Below are 20,729 nucleotides of genomic sequence, written 5' to 3'. Positions count from 1 at the left end.
TATTTTTATGGTTTTTCTGAACTGTTCCTCGTTGGTGGAAAACCAACCAAGTGACCAACCAACCCCATCTTAATACGGCTTGCTTCCCAGTGGGCCCAGATCTCATCATTCTATATTCTATTTTCTTAGGAGTATTTCAAGGATGAGATTTATGTTTATGTGGTTTTCAGATGAAGTAAATAGTTTCTATATATGTTTATTAATAAGTTCTTTACTCATTTTAGGTGTTGATTTTTTAGATGTTCTTATAATTGTTTATTAATAAGTTCTATATATGTTTATTAATAAGTTCTTTATACACTTCTCATTCTCGCCTAAAGAATCGGGCGGAAATGGAGTGATGAGAAATTTTAGAAACGGTTATTTATCGCTCCGAGGAATCCTATTTTTTAGTCGAAAAAGTAGCAGAAAATTTTGAAACAGACCTTAGCAGGTCACGCAGCCGAACATGATTTTTGAGATTTTTTTGGCTTTCGTCATTCTCCACGCCTAAAAAAGGGGAAATCTCGTAAAAGAATGGTTGCCGAACACACCCTAAGATGCCATGTGGTTTTTGTTGCTTTTGAGATGAAAGAGAGAAGAAGTTGTTTGAGATGGGGAATTTGTTTTCCTTCTAAAGTCCTTCAAATTAGGTTGACAAATAAGTTTTGGTTTCCTTAAATTTTGTATCTTATTTCTTTTTGGCTGATTTAATTTGTTTCCAACTTATGGCAGAGGGTTGAGGCTTCCACATTGGTTTTGGGATGTGATCTGTTCTTATATATATATATATATATATATATATATATATATATATATATATATATATATATATATATATATATATATATATATGTTGCTTGTTATCCTGGCTTTGCTTGTGGTTACAATTTCTGCTATAGGGTTTTGCTTTTGTAAGAAAACAAAATAAAACCAATTAAGAAGTCTAGAGGAGAAAGGCATAATTATTGCTGTTTTCCTTTGTTATGTTTTTTTTTTTGGCATATTGATTTTTGCTAATAGAAAATTATGGGTCTGCTTCTATACCTACAATATTTATGTTAAGGCTATGTTTTTTCCTAGTAAAATGGGCATAAAAGAAATTTTATGTCAGTTTTTTTACTTAAAAATGAGAGTAAAAGAAATTTGTTTTTATGTCCATTTTAACTAGTTGGTTGGCAGCCGGCCATAAACTTCGCCACTTTTCTATGAAATGAATCCGTTAGAAAACATGAAAATTTTCTAAAGGATTCATTAGCCGATCCCAAATAGTTTGGGACAAAGGCTTAGTTGAGTTGAGTTGAGTTTTAAGTGAAAAAATGGATGTAAATTTGTTTTACGTCCATTCTACGTCGAGAGGAGAGAAACAGAGCCTAAGTAAAAGCAAAAGCTTATTCATGTATTTATTCCTTAGCTTCTATATGGTTGTTCATTTAGCATGCATGGCTGCTTTCAAGAAAATAAATAATCTAGACATGTTTGCCTTCAAGAAAATTAATACATAGATGTTGTATTTTCATGTTCTATATGTTGTTTGTATTTTGTTCCACGTCTTATTGTAATTAACAATGTTTTCTTGAATATTAATTCCATGTATATTTTTGGACAAATTGATGCAGGGAGCGTGAGAGCGGCAACACGATGAAGATCAACACAAGAAGCGACTAAAATAATCTCGTGGGAGCTTGAAAAACCCATGCCACGGTTTGGAGAAAAGCTCCAATATAAAAGGTGAAAGAAGTGAAGCTCCTTCACCCACGTGAAAGAGCAAATGCTCTCTTCACAAGTGATATCCCAAAAATAAACTTTTTTCAAATCTATCTTTTTTCCCTCATGCCATTACATAATATAGAGAGTTAAAATCTACTTTCAGGAACCCTAAATGCTTGCCTATTAATTATTTGTAATCTTTTATCTAAAGCAACAAAAATAAAAGCAAGAAATATCTCTAAGATAAAATAGTAATCCCGTACTAGACACTTACCATATACTAAAACTGCCTATAACTTAGCCAAATTAAGGCCAAATCGCATAATCTTGGGCTCTTTAGATATGTAATCGAAAAACCTTTTAAAAAATACTAAAATCATGCTAAAAGAACAAGATTTGATGCCCTACAAAAATACTAAAAATAAAATTACGAAAATAGAAAATAAAAAATAAAAAAAAATAAAAAATTTAATCCACGCCGCAGGTTCTGCATCATTCACCCCCGCTTGAAAAAACTCGAGCTCGAGTTTAAGCCACTATCCTCCAAATCTAATTATTAGGCGTCGCATCAATCTTCTATTCTTCATTCCCTCTTTATTATTATTTTTATTTTATTTTTCGTGATCCCTTACACGATGCTTAGCCATGAAAAAGGGCTTTCGAAAGCACTCTCAGATCTATGGCCGCCTTCTCATGGATACGGGCTTCGAGTAGTGCTAATTGTGTGAAAGTCTTCACCCGTTGTTTGAGTTCTTTATTCTCCGCGGCTAGATCAGGCAGACCGACGTTAGGCGCAACGACTTCTTCATCCCGTCTTGCATTCGTCGGAGATCCCCTGTGCTCTGATACCAACTGACGCAGGGAGCGTGGAGCAGCAACAACACGATGAAGATCAACACAAGAGGCGACCAAAATAATCTCGTGGGGGCTTGAAAACCCATGCCACGGTTTGGAGAAAAGCTCCAACATAACACGTGAAAGGGAGCGAAGCTCCTTCACCCACGTGAAAGGGAGCGAAGCTCCTTCACCCACGTGAAAGAGCCAATGCTCTCTTCACAAATGATGTCCAAAAATAAACTTTATTCAATCTCCTTTTTCTTTCCTCATGCCAATACATAATATAGAAAGTTAAAATCTACGAATAGCAACCCTGAATACTTGCCTACCAATTATTCACAATCTTCTATCTAAAACAACAAAAATAAAAGCAAGAAATATCTCTAAGAAAATCCTAAAATAGTAATCCCGTACTAGACACTTATCATATCCTAAAACTGCCTATAACTTAGCTAAATTAAGTCCAAATCGCGTAATCTTGGGCTCTTTAGATAAGTAATTGAAAAATCTTTCTAAAAACACTAAAATCAGGCTAAAAGAATAAGATTTGATGTCCTAAAAAAAACTAAGAATAAAATTACGACAATAGAAAATAAAAAAATAAAAAAATAAAAGATTTGATCCACGCCGCACGTTCTGCATCACAAATGTTATGAGTTGTATTTAAAGTGGTTGAGGGGAAGGGATATAGATTTGAGTTGTTTGTTTTCCAAATCTGACATCTACTACATGATACAGTCTCATAGCAGGCTTCTATCCTCTAACAGGACCTATAATTCAGTCCCATAGTGTTATAACTTATAAAGGGGATGATTATAACTTATAAGGGCGATGATATTTCCATCCCCCTGCAGGACGCATTCGCTCCCCTTATATTGTGAACAGTGGGGCAACTTTAACGCTTTTTTACGTCAAATCACGTTAAAAGAGGGGGGGGGGAGATATCATCGCCCTGTTATAATAATCATGGGTTGGCCATGTCAAATCCTTTAATACAACACAAAGATGGTAACCCTCTTATAGAGTTGAGTAGCAATGTTAAAATGCATTAGACTGCTTATTGAAATTGTCAACTAATTTGATTAACCGATAATGCCAAAAAATCACTACAATAAAAATCAATGTTTTTTAGAATCTAGGATTTCATTCAAAGAGAGTAAAACTGCATATCCTTAAAAATTACAAGATGTTATCTAAACAACATATTTTCTAACCATGGTTTTAAATTTTGGTTTCGGTACCGGTTTCGGACCCCACCGAAATCGAAATTTCGGCCGAAATCCGGCGAAATGATAAAAACATTATTTTGTTCGATACCAAATTTTGGTAATTTCGGCCGAAATTTCCGTAAAATACTAAATTAATTAAAAAAAACAAGTTTTTGGGTGAAATTTAGAAAAAAGGGAAAATTTTGAACTCAATGGACGAAATAAAATACCATTTCCGGTATGTAATGTTTCGGTGTCGGTTACGACCGAAACCCAAAATTTTGGTCCGAAATTTCATATTTCGGTCGAAATTTAAAACCATGTTAATAAAGTGTGAGTTCTTCACAACCGTACTTGTGGCTTGATTATCACAGAACATACTGAAAGAATTAATCTTTAAACGGGTCAATGGAATGTCCAGGATCAGATCTCTTATCCACTCTGCTTCATCTCCTGCAAAAGCTAGAGCATAAAGTTCTGATTCCATAGATGACATAGCAATACAAGTCTGTCTCTTTGACTTTCATGCAACAACGGCTCCACCCAGTGTAAATACCTAGGGTGTAATGCTTCAAGATTGTTAAAGTCAAGCAAGGTTGCTTGGAGCATTACACCCTATGTATCTAGTTTGGAATACCTAGTTTGTTGTCTCCAGCCCCTTTATACAGAGATACACTAGGGTTATTGACTGGTTAATGGACTCTAGCCCATGTAGGCCCACTACACCTGTCCATTATCTTATTGGGCTTATATTAGAACATATATGGGTAATATCATATACCCAGCACTTAGATGGTTAAGTAGACGACTCAAGATTTCGTCAAACTCGAGCGGTCCAACAAGTGAAAATTTTAAGAGAGAAACTTGGCTTCATTCTCACCACTATCAAAGTGGTTCATGTTCTGACTACCCCAAAGCCGGTATAACGTGAAGAACAAACGATTGCGTAAGTCCGTGCATAGATGAAGTGGGAGCAAGATGGTTACTTTGCAAAGACCATCTCTTCAACTCTATGTCTGAGTTTGACATTTATTACAACATGGAATCAACGGATGCACTTTGCAGGTCTTTGGAGACAAAATTTTACCAAAAAATTCCAGAGCTAAGAAATTCATTGTAAGTCATTTTCAAATTATAAATTGACTGATGATAAATTGGTTGTTGATTTCGTGAAATCCAACATATCATCAATCAGGTTCATCAGCAAGGTGTGAATTCGTTGTATGTCAACTTCATAAATCCCACTAAAAAAAGCCACCGACAATTGGTTCCCCACATTTCAAAAGCACTTAAAGCTGTAGGTTTCCATCAATGTCTTGATGATTACTCTCTCTTCACAAAGTCTACAAGTTCTAGCTACACTGTCATCTTTGTCTTTGTCGATAACATCATCATCATAGGAAATGCTCATTCATCCATAAAGAGTATTATATCATTTCTTCAATTATAATTTCAAATCAAGGATTTATGTAGACTCAAGTATTTTCTTAGCATAACGGTTGTGCACAACAATGAGGGCATCTTCATCAACCAGCGCAAATACACCCTGGATATTCTCTCTAACATTGGTCTACTTGGGGAAATAAACCTGCATCATTTCCCATGGAACAAAACATTTGTCTCGGTCTAGATACTAGAGAAATCTTGGCTAATCCAGCTTCATACCGTCGGCTTAATAGGCGCCTAATATACCTTACCATTACATGACCCGATGGTACCTTTTTCTGTCAACACTTAGAAAATTCATGCAAAATACAATGAAATCTCACATGGAAGCTTCCGGCACATACTTACATTTCTCAGATCATCTCAATGGAAAGAGATTTTTTGCTCTGCAAAACGTTCGTTGCAACTTTTAGCCTTTTATGATTCTGATTGGGCTGGTCGACCGACGGCTTCTACCACTTGCGAGTTAGTATGGCTCAAAGCACTTCTTCAAGACATTGGTGTCACTCGTTCGTGTGCCATTCAATTGTATTATTGTGACAATCAGTGGCAGAGCCAGGATTTATACATAAGAGGGGCAAAATAAGATAATATATTTAATCCAAAAAAAATTACATTGTTAATGAAAAACTCACTATAGTTGTCCTCAACGAGTCGATCATGTTCTGAAAGCAATGCATGATTGTTTCATTATCAATGCTACAAAATATATCATTTTCAATGTAAGTAATCAAATTATCAGTCATCCATTGATCTGCCATCCGATTCCGTAAATTTCTAGGGTTTTATCATAAATATCTACGGCAAATCTCATCAATCAAATGCTTTAGTCTTCAGAAATACAAAAAATAAAAGAAAAAAGGAAAAAAATATGCCCTTACCTCCTCCTCCTTATTCTTCTTCTTTACTTCTTAGATGAGAGTGGGAGGGGTGAAGTTGAATCGAACGGCTTGAGAGTTGCCGAGTTGGGATGGTGGGACCATGGGAATGGGAGGGGCGAGTAGTTTCCAGAGAAAGGAAAAAAGAACTCTATTTTTTTAGTGTGAATTTCAAGTTAGGGTTTGTTTTAGGGCAGTGATATTTTCCCAATTTCCCCCCTTGATGGATAAAATCACCCCCCTTGAGTCCTTGATGTTTTCCTTTGGCTCCGTTCACTTGTTTTTTAGGGAAAGGAAAGGAAAGGAATCTGACGTGGCAAAAAGGAAAGGAAAGGAAAAGAAACTGTGCAGAAAAAGGAATCCTGTGCCTGTTCACTTGTGCAGAAAAATCTGAGAAATCCAGAGAAAAGGTTTCCTAAGCCTGTTCACTTGCCAAGTAAACTGTATTGGGAAAACTAAATAGAAAAGTTACATTAAACCATATTTCATAGTCTGACATACTTACGGGCCTACAAATTGAAAAGTATAAATAGAAACACTACAATAAAACCTAATTGGAAGAGGAACTCGTCACAGAAGAGCTTGTTGAAGCTTGGGGCGTAGGAATGTTGGTCTCTTCTTTTCTATCTTTGTTGGGCCCACTAATGCCATGTAAAAACACAGTAAGTTCAGCTTCTGCCTCCTCCCTACTCCCATACGAACGGAAGCACGCTCCACTAAACCCGTTAACTTGAAGATGACAGTATTACCAACTGTCATATACGCCCAAGTGTCTTTCCTTAAAAACCACATAAAACTTGTTTTTGCCATTAACCTACAGAAATGCAAATAAAAAAAGTAACAACATAAAGTATTAAAAAGTGACAACATATACAAGTCCAACAAAATAATTCCAAGAAACAAGAAACATCTCATTGAGACTAGTCCAACAACATAAACCGAATCAACATAAGAACTCCTCCAAAATAAGTCCAACAACATAAACCAAATGGCCAAAAAAGTCGGACAAACACGTAGGATAAGCGGTCCAACAAAGTAAACAACATTACAATAAAGCCCAAGAACATAAACCACATCAAAACAAGTCCAACAACAACATAACAAGTCCTTCAAAATAAGTCCAAAATAAAGATGCAGAAAACTAGCAGAGTCATGCTATGATCATATAATACGATCGTATGATTCCCAAAAAAAGGTCCCCAAACCATAGCAACCTACGCCAAACGCGCCACAATATCGCCCATCACAGCCACTCGTTCTTCCTCGGAAAGGGAAAGGAAGACTTCAACATCCTTGTGATTTTTGTGCAGGTACGTATAGGCCCTAAGCAGCTCCAACATGGTGAAACCAGAGGTGCTCATCACAACGGCTTTCAATTCAGCAAGGCTATGGACCTCACCAGTAGTAATGATGGCCTCAGCAACCATCCTAACACTATCTGACAAGTAAGTCATATCAGATGAAAGTTGTCCACCACTAGTTCGCCTCTTCCTCTTCCTCTTCCCCTTACTACCTGATGATGGGGCTTTCAGTGGCAATGAGTCACTAAAGCCCATGCTGATGTCTCTAACTGGGGATGAATGACGTGATCTGGAAGCACGAGGAGCTGGGAGAGGAGTAAAAGCAGGGGTCGTACCGTCGAACATATCATCGAGCCCTACTGCCTGACTCGATGAGAAAAGCCCCTCCACATCCTGTGTGTCCTGAGAAGGGGCATGTCTGTCCCTAGCGAACTCTTCAGTGGCATAATCTTCCCCGAACACTTCTTTCATCTCCTCATATAGCTCCCAACGGTTATTAAAGAAGCGTAAATGATCAGGATTCCTCTGAAAACAAAACGAGGCATTGTAAGGATTATGACCAAATTGTGTCTTCAAGTAATGATGGAATTATGACGACCTATACTTACCGCCAAATAGTCATTCTTCACTTGGTCTTCAACGGATATTTTCTTCAGCTGTGGATCCCAGCCAAATCCGCTCAGGTTGACGATAGTGTTAAGAAACCTATAGTTAGTTTTCATCGTCTTCAAACGGTCCTTTGTGATCTGCCTTTTAAGGACAGTAGTAAGCTGCTGCGCTGCGCCACTGTATGCAGCATCTTTAAAACCATTGGGGGCCTTCTGGCCCTCGGCAATCTGATGCTGCATGGCTACTATGAGATGCCTATCCATATTGTCGTTCCAGGAGTTATTTTTCTTCCTCTTCTCTACTGAAGTTGATTCCATTATATCTACAACATTGTGAAACAATATATCATCAAATAGAGTACCATTGAACATAGTAGAAAAATATCCAAATAATCACTCACAACAATATATCATCAAATAGAGTACGATGAAACAGATTACTATTACAACCCAAAAAATTCCAAATCCTAATACAATCAAACAACATATGATGAAACACAGTTGCAGAAGTCTAATCGAAATAGTCATAAAATTATTACAACCCAAAAACATGTCATCCTAATGACGTCGTTGTGCTTGAAAATCATTCCACATATGATTCATTATTCTTGCTCGAAGTAGACGCAACAACAGGCTAACACATCTTCAGCCCTAGTAAGAAAACGATCTTCTTCTTCTTCATCCTCCTCCTCCGCTACAGTTAGCCCCAACTCATTGTCTACAATTGGAATGTATGTATCGTTCGGCATCTCCCTCCTTATGTGATTGTGGACGCAACAACAGGCTAACACTATGTCGACCTGTCGTTCGAATGGGTACATGGGTGGCATATTAATTATGTTGAATCGCTTCTTCAAGACACCGAAAGTCCGCTTGATTACATTCCTTACTGATGAATGCCTTTGATTGTACAACTCATCTGCATTTCAAGGTCTGCGCCCTCTGATGTTGTTTAAGTGGTAATCAATGCCTCGGATAGGAGTTATAAAATTTCTCAGGCATGGGTACCCACCATCAGCAAGGTAAAACTTTCCTACAGACACACGAAGGGATATATATAAGTTTCATAACCGAGAACAACAACAGTGGTACGGAGTAAAAGACAAACTCAGTAGTACCTGGTAAACAAGGAATCCCATTCAGCTTTGATAAAGCAGATGCTAGGACCTTAGAGTCTGATGCCGACCCTTCCCACCCAGCTAACACGTAAGTAAACTTCAGGTTGAAGCCACATACAGCTAGCACATTTTGAGAGGGCCATCCCTTACGACAAATAAATCTAGGTTTCAGATCCTCGGCTACTGTTGCTTGAATGTGTGTCAATTGCACTAATGCAATCCTACAATATGGACATTTAAAATGTCACCCATCAGTGCTGACATATGAGTAACTTGTTATGCAACTTACATGCTACTACAAGGTAATAAACGATACCTTAAAGTATGGCATAAAATTCGGGTTGTCAGCAATGTGATGTGCTGTGTCCCTTGATGGAGGTAATATGAACAACTCTTGCAGTTTGAGCACAACACATAGAAACTTGTTAAAATACTTCGAAACAGTGGCCCCTGACCGTCTAATGGATGCTCTAATAGTACGGTTCCTTTGCCTGTGGGCAATTACTTGTAAGAAAATCGCCACTTGTTCCTCAACACAACAGTGTATTGTGTCTTCAAGTAGGACCGTGTTTCTAAATATTGCGACGAAGCTGCGGAAGCACCGAACATTCATTCGCAGAAGCACAATACAATGATTCTCTGCATTCGTAACACGTGTAACAAATGTCCTACCAGTTTCGTACCCACTTTCATAAGGGCCCCTTGTCATATTTTCTTCAACGTAAAGTCTAACCCTAACCGCCGCTGTAGCTACCGCAGCCATTACTAGAGCTACAGCTCGAATAATCAGTGTCCTCCTATCTGGTAGTTCTCGAGGCATGATAATCGATGGTAGCCCTATATGAGCAACACCAAACCACCAAGACATTATAACCGACCACACAAGAAAAGCAGAAAAAAAACAAAAAAGCTCTACAAAACAAGCTGTAAAAGATCAAATTAGTACCCTAAACCAACAAAACAAGCTGGGGTTTTTTATGAAAACCAAAACAAAATGTACAACACCCATCCACCCACATATCACCAACACCCAGCCACCCACAACCAAGCCATTATATCAGAACCCAACAACCAAGCCACCCATAGAAATGTACAACACTCATCCACCCACATATCACCAACACCCATCCACCCACAACCAAGCCATTATATCAGAACCCAACAACCAAGCCACCCATAGAAATGTACAACACCCATCCACCCACATATCACCAACACCCATCCACCCACAACCAAGCCGTTATATCAGAATCCAACAACCAAGCCTCCCATAGAAATGTACAACACCCATCCACCCACAACCAAGCCACCCACAAAAATGTACAACACCCATCCAAGAACTGAAACCAAAATCAGTGAATTAACCCCAAAATCTGCAACCCCATTGCAAATACCCCAAAAAATCCGAACCCAAATGTAGAAAAAGACCAAAAAAAACTTCAAAATCAGTTAAATAAGATCAACACCCACAAGTACCAATGAAACAAAACACCCACACCCACAACCACCTCAAAGAGGATTTTTGCAAACAAGATCGAAGAGGTTTTTGCAACAAAAAAATCCGAAGATGGAGACTCAGTTCAACAGTAATGAAGGCCCAACCACATATCATCAACACCTCCAAAACACCTACATATCATAAACACCCACAACCACATAGAAAAGATGAAATACAAACCCAAAAACACAAAATGGAAATCAGGCCCTAAACCCTAATACATGGGTCCGTTCTCAACAAAAATGAAACCCTAATCACAAACAAAAACTGGTAATAATGCTTGAATCTCAACAGATCCAAGCCATTCTTTGTAAAAAAAGAAACGAGGGATGGGTCTGTTGGAAAAATGGATCTCTTGCAAAGAAGGTTGGATCTGTTGGAAAGTCACAGAGCCCAGGAAACCCCATTTTTGCTGCAAAATCGGATTTTCAAAAGACACAAGTTTTTTCAGAAAAAAATGTACCCTAACTAGTGAGGGACCCCATTTTTGCCAAAGGAGGCAGCAGCTCAAACTCCATTTCGGCCATTAAGAAGAAGTCACCATTCTTGAAATAGAACCAAGCCATTTCATCCCAACAGATCCAGCCCATTTATTCCCAATAGAACCAACCCATTTCTTCCCAACAGCTCAAACCCCATTTCTGCCATTGCTGAAGGAGGCAGCAGCTCAAACCCACTTTCTGGAAAAATTTGTGTTGAAAACACTACATTTTTTTCATGAAAATAGGGGTTTCCAAAAAACAGAAAAGAGAGGTAGAGAGAGAGAGAGGGAGAAGCAGATCCCCCATTTTTCCAGGAAAAAAATGAAAAAATGTGATGGTAGAGAAACAGAAATAGTCCAGTAGACAGAGAGGGGGAGTACCTGCTGACAGAAACCAATCTCGAGGGAGAGGGGATGTTGCAGGAGAAACGTCTGGCCAGAGAAGAGGCGATCGCCAGAGAGGTTGGCCGGAGAAGAATAATGTGGGTTTACGGTTTTCTTTTCTCAAAAAATGAGTTTCACTCGAGTGACCCTCGACGAATTTTCTTGTGTGGGAAAGGAAAATGCTTTTCTTGCTGTTTTGGTGAGAAAGTGAATCTTGTATTTGGCCAGAAAGTGGATTTTCTACATCAGTATAATTAAAAGCCACATAATATTTGAATTTTTCCCGAGAAATGAAGAGAACAGTGGGAAAACCCAATTCTCGGGAAAAAAATGGGTACTTTCTTTTCTATGCCTTTCTAGAGAAGGCAAGTGAACAGAGGCTTAAGTTTCAAAGGTAAAGGAAAACGTCAAAAGTGGAGAATTTATCCTCGTGCAGTGAGCCAATCTCATGATCCACGAAAAGTATCATTGTCCTACTTTATTTTTATATTTTGCTACTTTTCAACTGTTGTTTTCTAGAAAAGCATAGAAAAACTTTTCCAAAACTTTTAAAACATGTACTTTATTTAGTTTTTTTTTCAACTCATGGGGGCAGCTGCCCCCTTATTACATACGTGGCTCCGGCCCCGGTGACAATCAAGCAGCCCCGCACCTACTTTGGTACATGTGGCAACATGAGAGTGGCTGCCTAGTATAATACTAAAACAAGCATATATCTTCTACTATTGTTTTCTAATATAACCTGTGAAAGTTGGGGCCCTCCTTTGATTCAGCCTGACTGCATTTTCTTGGGGAATTGCTATATATTTGGCCACCTCCCGTGTCGTGTAAAAAGAGGAATCATAAATACACAATAGGGCGTGGAAGAAAAGGGGGCCAATGTATCACTTCCCCCTTTTCTATGGTGTTCATCTTATATCTTAGCAATGCTGATTTGATCCTCTAGCTTTTGATTCACATGTATTTTTGGCCGTTTAATGTAGATTCTTGCCAATATTCTTTTGAAGGGAATTCATTTGCAAACTCTTGATTAAATGGTCAGGATCACGTCCAATGGGATTTTTTGAGCAATTGAGTACTAACACAGGGCCAAGAAATAGAAAGAAAATCCAGAAAACAAGCAAACATGAACCCACTATGCAACAGAAGTGTGCCTCTTTATAATTTTCTCTCATATAAAACCCAAGGTTTCCCATGTAAGTACATCAGAGTCTTCTTCCTCTCTTTGGATAAGGAACAATGTATGCAGTAGAAGAAAATAATGTTTACACCTTATTTTGAAAGAAGTCCCTATTAACATACTACATTTCTCCTTGCATAAAAAAGAACACATTGAACAATAGAGACATTCATATCCATGAAATCCAATCTCCGGTACAGTTGCCGGAACTCTGTCCAAATAGAGGACATGAACAGAGGAGAAAAGAGAAACAATGCTAGAAAATAGAAAATAAAAACATTGCGATGAGGATCGTAGGCGTGTCAGAAACCTGTGAGGCCCAATAAGTGACATATTTGCCCAATAGAAATAGTACTAACAGATGGGTAGAGGAGCACCATTCCAGTCTCTGAGGCATTCGAGCAGCGGATCGATCATTTTCCCATCACTGATAGCTGTAAACACCTTATCAAATTCCTCCCCCGGCGATCGCACCTTCTCACCGGTCAGAAATCCTGAATTGAGAGCTTCCCTCACAAATTTATACAATGGATATGATCTACACTCCTTGATCCTATTCGGAATTGCCAAATTCCCATTCTCATAAGCAATTCTCACACTCTCAACTTCTTTTTGCAAATGGGTCTTGATCTCCTCTTCGAAAGCACTTATCTTTTGGAAGATGGATGTACTCGAATCCTTCTCCTTCTCACCATTGATCAAAGCGTGCTCGACTAGAACATGCCGTAATTTAAGCATTAAAGGGTATGTTAAGCTGCACGGATCATCAGCATATGCAAATACGTACTCGCGATCGACAATTTTGATCAAGTCCTTCTCGCAAAATCTCGAGGGGTGGAGCTCTCCATTAGCACCCATGGTTAGAACTCTTTTAGCTGCTTGAGTTACAACGTTCTTGACAGAGTTCTTCAAATTCTCCTCTAAGTGCCTCAAATCAATTGCTTGGCAAAGTCCAACCAAGTATGTTGATGACATAAGTTTCAAAATCTCAACTGCTTCAGCTGTTTTCCTTGAAGAGATCAAACCCAATGAGTTCACATCTTGGTTGTGCTGCTCTGCACTTTGTACATGATTAGTCACCGGATTCGCGAGGAATTGGAGCTCTGAACAATACGCGGCCATCGCAATTTCAGCCCCTTTAAACCCATAATCCAAACTCGGATTCCTTCCACCGGAAAGATTCGAAGGCAACCCATTGTTGTAAAAATCATTGACAAGCTCAGAGAATTGAGCAAACATGAGCTTCCCAATAGACGCGATTGCCAAGCGAGTATTATCCATCGAAACTCCGATCGGAGTCCCTTGGAAATTCCCCCCATGGAGGGCTTTGTTCCTTGAGACATCGATCAAAGGGTTGTCATTAACCGAATTGATCTCTCGCTCAATCGATCGGGTCGAGGATCGGATCACTTCGATTTGTGGCCCGAGCCATTGGGGAGAAGTTCGGAGCGCATATCGATCTTGCTTAGGCTTTTGGAGGGGGTCTAGTTCATGGATTTTTTGAGCCATTTTCATGTAAGAGCTCCCATCCAAGATGTGTTCCATTATGGCTGCTGCCTCAATCTGGCCTGGATGGTGCTTCAATTTGTGGGTTAAATGGTCAGTGAACTCAGGCTTACCTTGCATTACCTCACAAAAGAGCGCCGATAGGACTTCCGAAAGGATCACGAGTACATTTGTTTCAAACAACACTAGAGATGCTAGACCGGACCCAACTGCGGTCCCATTTACGAGTGCGAGCCCCTCCTTGGGCTGCAATTCGAAGAACCCGTTAGGGATTTCAGCGAGTCGGAATGCCTCGCCGGCATCGATCGGTTTCCCATCGAATGTAACGGCCTTGGAATTCGGGCGTCCGGTGAGGATCCCAGCAATGTAGGATAAAGGGACGAGATCGCCCGATGCCGTGATCGTTCCCCTTAGGGGTAAACATGGGGTGATCTTGTGGTTGAGAAGGCTAGTGATTGCTTCCATGATCTCAAATCGGATACCAGAGTAACCTTGGAGTAGGGTATTGATTCTGACTAGCATGGCCGCTCTGGTGGCTGGGGTAGGCAATGTGTTGCCAGATTCCGGCCTGGAGCCGAAGATTCCGGCGTTGAGGAATCTGTTGTCACAAGGAATATTCCAATGCACAAACAGAATCAGCACCCAATAATAACAATATGAAGAAGAATAATAATGAAAGAGGAAAATGCAAACCAAATCTAATCGCAAATGACACGAGACACACAAAATTTGTACATTCGTTATTCCAGTTCATGAAGCCTTGGACCATTTTTACTAGAGATATTTGTACCCCACTTTTTGGATGGGTACACTTTTCTTTGTTTCGTAACTTTTTTTGTGAGCTTTTGACCATCTTGTCAGTTGTCACACACACAAATAGCCTTTTATTATTTATTAACCAGGCTATTACAATTCCCCAAAAAGCTCTTAAGTAGCTTATTAAAAAGGAAACGACATGGTGAGTTTCCCCATTATCAAAATTCTAAAACGTGAATTGATCGACAAAAGTGGAATTGACCGATAATTTGATCATTTCCATATGCTCTGTTTGGATGCTGGTAGATGTTGGGGGGATTTAGAGAAGAAGAAGTCAAGGGGAAATCAAAAGGAAATCAGTCAACGGAGAGATTGTGAGCAAATCTCCCCGACGTTGTTTGGCTGGGGGTAGGAGATGTGCAGGAGTTTTTTTACCGTATTTTTTAAGATTTTTTTGGGGAATGTTATCAGCGCTACTGTTTTTTTATGATGGCACTCCTCACTTTATAAAAAGTACGGTATGGCCCGCACCATAGGATTATCCAAACCGTCCATTAGATGGGCCATAGCCTAAATAGGTTATGCCCCAAAATTATTTCCATTGGTTGATTCTAACCCTCCGATCTATAGAGGGTTATGATCAACCCTCTAACATTCAGATTGGAGAGTTAGGATCATCTTATGGAAATGATTTTTGGAGCATAACCTATTTAGGCTATGGCCCATCTAATGGACGGTTTGGATCATCCTATGGTGTGGGCCATACCGTACTTTTAATAAAGTGAGAGTGCCCTCATAAGAAAACAGTAGTGTTGATAACATTTCCTTTTTTTTATAGGAATTTGCTAGCAAACTTCTCCTATGCCACTTCTCGGCATGTGGCCATCCTTGTGCAAAGATGCGCACATGGGCAAAGGTTGCTAACAAAAGCAAAAATAAGCAAAAAAAGTAATCATTACAAAAAAAAGTAAAATAGCAGAAGTTATAAAGTTTTAAATTAAAATTTACCTAGAAATGGTTATAAAGTTTGAAAATTACTAAAAAAATACCAACAAAATGTAATAAGATATGACAATTACGGAAAAAACTACAAGCAAAAGTAGAAAGTTATGACAATTACGGTGAAAAAGAATTTCCCTGAGAAATTCTCCCATTTTTCCTTCGATTTGGAGATATTCGTTCGACAAATTTCAAGGGTTCCACGTCACCGGACAAGCGCCCGACATAACCGGCGGTCAAAGTTCCAATTTATGCTAAATCCCTACCAAACATCCATCGGGTAATTAGGAGAATTACATTCCCTGCTATTTTACTCAAAAAAACGTAACCAAACAGAGCAATAGTGTTTTTTGCATTTTGTGGGGATTCAAGCTCACTTCCTTGTCTTCTTGCGAATATGTCGTAACATAGGGTTTCATCTCTATTTTCCAAACAAAATCCCGTTTTGCTAGCAGTCCTATTATCAAAATATGGTAGTGCCAATAAAAGTATATATACAAAAAAACATGTTGGAAAGAATCAATATCTTAAGAAGCCCAAACATGATTCTTAAGAGTGTTGGATAAAATAGACGGATCAGATTTCTACAAATCTTATAAACAAATAATGAAAGAATGATATATGGCTTAGTTGAACCCAAAACACATTACTTGAAACGAAAACATATTACTCGACCTCAAAACAGTACAAGTCGAAGCCAAAAATCCATGTATTTAAATTAAACCATAATTGAAATAAAACATGGAAAACATATTGCACTTATCTCTTTTGATGGAAAAACGTTTGGAAAAAACCAGATTCGAAGAGAGAAGGCTGAGTCATGCCACTGGTCACTCTCCTTAAGAATCGTATCCGCCCCCTACCGGTGCAACCGGGATCCGCGAATCGACGCTCCAAAATAAAACAGCCAAATATGGCTCCAGCCCACGTGCACTCGCTGACTGGTCAACCCAGAACCACCTTAGAACTGTGCTCAGATACGGAAGGAACAGAAGGAAGGAAATGAAGCAAAACCAGAAAACATAAACCTTTTTCTGTGTAAACTTCTTTCTTTTTCTGTTGGCAAAAGCCACCCCAAACGTAGACCCCAAAAACTCTTAGCCTTACCCAAACCGTATTCTCCTCTTCTTTTTATAGACCACAAAGTGTCTGTTGGAAAGAGCCACTAATAATGGGTATTAATGTTGAGAAAAGCCACCATTAAAAGCCTTGAACGTTTCTCTTCCAACATTCATATCTGTGACCGTTGGAGATGAAACGGTTTTGCAACTTTAATAGGTGTTATTATCATAACCGTTTGGGGTGCCATTAAAAAAAAAAACGTTTAGCAATTAATGGGGTAAAATGGAAACCGTTTTGGGCATTATTTTCATTTAAACCCAAAAAAGCACTCAAAAGTCACTAGCTTTTGAAATAAAAGGGAAATCAAATTTTGAATCTTTCCCTCTAAATTTTAAAGACAAGGCAAAAGCACTTTTGATTTTTCAAATTCTTTAAAATTTCCAACAAAACAACACTCGGGTATGTGTGAGCACGACTCATGTAAACAATATATGCTATTATGACTAAGTTTTTATGCGGTAAAAATAGAGATTACAATCGATCACTTCAACGTATGAGTTCACTACCCAAATGATAATTGTGAGATGTTTTGACCGTGAAATGAATGGTCACCACTATATGTCATACGACATAAATACATGTGGGTCCCAAACATAAAATACATAATTTCCAATAGGGGAATGATATCCTCGCAACAAATGAACGGTTTGGATCTTTGAATAAAGTGACCTCATGCAATAATTTTTTTAAAATGCACTATTTATGGTGTGCACTTTCTTCAAAGATCTCAAGTGTTTGTAATTGTGTCCAGCTAAGGCTTCATGATCAATTAGAGAAGGGAGGGAGTACTGGCTGTGAGAGAATGGGTGGGGCCCCACCTTGAAAAAGGCACCACCCTTGATATTTGATCCAACAACAGCCCCTTAAACCGATGGATACTCTGAGCAGTTTTACAAGGCTTATTAGGTGGGATTAGGGGTGGCAATGGTTCGGTTTCGGTTCGGTTCGACCCCCAAACCGAATCGAACCGGTTCCGCCAATTTTGCCACCCCTTACTCATAATAATTGGAAATATTCGGTTTCGATTCGGTTTGATCCCCAAACCGAACCAAACCGAAATTTGAATCGGTTTGGTTTAACCAAACTGAAACCAAATTTTCGGTTCGGTTTCGGCTTGGTTCCGGTTCAGTTCGGCCAATTTTGCCACCCCTAGGTGGGATATTCCATCTCATCTACTCAGTGCCAAGATACGTTACTTTTATCATTCTTTATTTCTTTCTATTCGTTTGTGTTGGTTCATATCTACTAGATTTTTTATGAACACTTGGCTCTTTTTAAAAATAAGTTACTTTTGGTTCAAGTAACATAATCGTCTCCTATTAATTCTCTTCATGTGAAACATGCCCCTATTAATTAGGTTATTAATTTTTAACGATAAACAAATCGTCTAGGAGAGAAAATCACTCTCAAATTTTTTTTTAGAGACACCCCTGTTAATTAGCTTTTGAAATTCCTATTAATTCAGTTAGTTGAAAACTGCTCCTATTAATTAGCTTTTTTCTAAAAATAAGCTATAAAGAATTCTTTTTTGGCCGCCCAACTAGTCTTATAATATAGGTAGATCACTTACAGAATACCTACTTTATCTACACTCATCTTAAATTTAGTAAAAGCGTGAATAGGAAGATTCAGTTTCTCTGATCACAATATTAATTCATAACTGTTGTGTTTTAATATTCCTCCCCCTTTAGATAACATTGAGCATTTCAGAATTCAGAAAGGGTTGGACCATGTTATTAATCTTCACATCTATATGGGCAAGCCAGCTTAGAAAATACCTACTTTCAATCATCCTAAAGTCAATAAAAGAAGGAATTAAGGGAAGATTTATACGTTCTTCTAATCACAATCAGAGAGAGAGCTTATACCATTAGACTTTGCTCATCAAATTTTCATTAGGGCTATCTTAATCTCTCTCTTCAAACTACAATTAATAATATCTTGTCCCAAATTTGGAAGGAGGATTAAATTTCTCTAATTATGATTATGTTATCAGTAAAGTTTATCATCTATCTAACATGTTCCATAACATCTTTCCTTCTTAAAACCATAGTTTCAAAGCTCCCTCCCCCTACCCGACTCCCTTTTATCTTAGCCGCGTTCTGTCCTCTAAAATGTTGGCCGGTGAGTGCTATTTTACCTAACATAAAATCAATAAAAAATCCTTTGACTCTTCCGAGTTATGACCCATCAGCGAGTACTCAAAAGCATAACCCGAGTACTCAACCGCATCATGCTAAGTCAACTAGGATTTGCTTTGGCCGCATTTTTTGACCCACATCCACATTTTGAAACACTGCATAAAACTTTTCACTCCCATGACAAACTTCATCAAGGGGTGAAGCATTTCACTAATTTAAAGTTGTAGGGAGAGAGAAAGATTAAAAACTAAGAGGTGTAATGATTAAGTAATTGTAAACATGATTAGAACAGTACTTTTTTACCTAATAAGTTCCTTCTGTAGGGCACCTCCTTCCTTTGTTCTTCTATGTGAAGTTGCACCAAACCCTGTAGTGACTCCATAGCTATCTGTCCCCTTGTTCATGCTCTCCATCACCCATTCGCTACTCGCCCGGACCCCACTCCTCGCCGACTCCGAAAGCTCCACTCTAACGTTCGATTCGTGGGCCACGGCCGCCACTTGGGCAATCGTCAAAGTTGCACCTTCCAACTTCACCACTGGCATCCTAAACTCCTCAACCATTCTCTTCACCTCGTCCAAATGACTACCCTTTAGAGACTCAGCTAACATTCCCCAGTTCAAAGGGTCTTTCATACATAAGCTTTCAATGGAGACATTGCCATTGTCCTTCTCAAGGACTTGTTCAAGAGATGGTTTTGAGAATTCCATGAAAAACCCACAAAGAATATTGCAAAATGAGGGGTTTTAGAAAAAATGGGATGGATTTGAGAAAGGAAATTTGAGATTTGATGGAATTTCCTTTTGAGTTTGGTTCACCTAGTTTTGAGTATTTATATAGATAGTTAGATATGGTATTCCACCTACCAATTGTGCAATGGGATTAGTTGAGAAGTGTTCACGACCGTCCGATCGTTATGATATTTAAAGGTGGGATCTGATGACATGTGGCTACCATGGTGGCGTGACAGAAGCATGAGATTGCCACGAGGGTTTTTACTCTTCAAAGGTAGAGAGGTGGTTGGTGGGAACTTCTCCTCACATTTTGGTCAACGTGGCATCTTCTCGTCTACTACGACGGTTTTAGTTGGCTGCTGATATTGGCACTACCGTTTTTTGATAATTGCACTAACTTACCTTGCCTTTTCCATTTTAATTAACTTATGAGAGGTTTTTTTTGGGAATTGTTGCTACTTTTGATGGATGGTTAAATAGTAAAAGGCAAGGTGAGTTAGTGCAATTACCAAAAAAATGGTAGTGCAAATATCAGTAGCCTTTTAATTTTCTCTTTCTCTTTAGTTTTTATTTTTATGGTTTTTCTGAACTGTTCCTCGTTGGTGGAAAACCAACCAAGTGACCAACCAACCCCATCTTAATACGGCTTGCTTCCCAGTGGGCCCAGATCTCATCATTCTATATTCTATTTTCTTAGGAGTATTTCAAGGATGAGATTTATGTTTATGTGGTTTTCAGATGAAGTAAATAGTTTCTATATATGTTTATTAATAAGTTCTTTATTCATTTTAGGTGTTGATTTTTTAGATGTTCTTATAATTGTTTATTAATAAGTTCTATATA

General features: G+C 38.6%; 1 protein-coding gene across 1 annotated transcript; it reads right to left on the bottom strand.

Moving 5' to 3' along the window:
- Positions 1–12,586: 12,586 nt before the first annotated feature.
- Positions 12,587–19,965, bottom strand: LOC143890065 (phenylalanine ammonia-lyase-like). The gene is made up of 2 exons (XM_077394608.1): positions 19,456–19,965; positions 12,587–14,732 (listed from the first exon to the last, which is right to left on the bottom strand). The coding sequence occupies exons 1-2, from the start codon at positions 19,860–19,862 to the stop codon at positions 12,983–12,985; spliced, it is 2,157 nt and encodes a 718-aa protein (XP_077250723.1). The 5' UTR covers positions 19,863–19,965; the 3' UTR covers positions 12,587–12,982.
- Between the last annotated feature and the right edge of the window lie 764 nt (positions 19,966–20,729).

Source organism: Tasmannia lanceolata, unplaced genomic scaffold, assembly GCF_043159265.1.
Source record: "Tasmannia lanceolata isolate RefF3 unplaced genomic scaffold, GAP_Taslan_0.1 ptg000013l, whole genome shotgun sequence".
Classification (NCBI taxonomy): domain Eukaryota; kingdom Viridiplantae; phylum Streptophyta; class Magnoliopsida; order Canellales; family Winteraceae; genus Tasmannia; species Tasmannia lanceolata.
The sequence above is the reverse complement of the archived record's forward strand: the minus strand, read 5'-3'. Positions and strand labels throughout refer to the sequence as shown.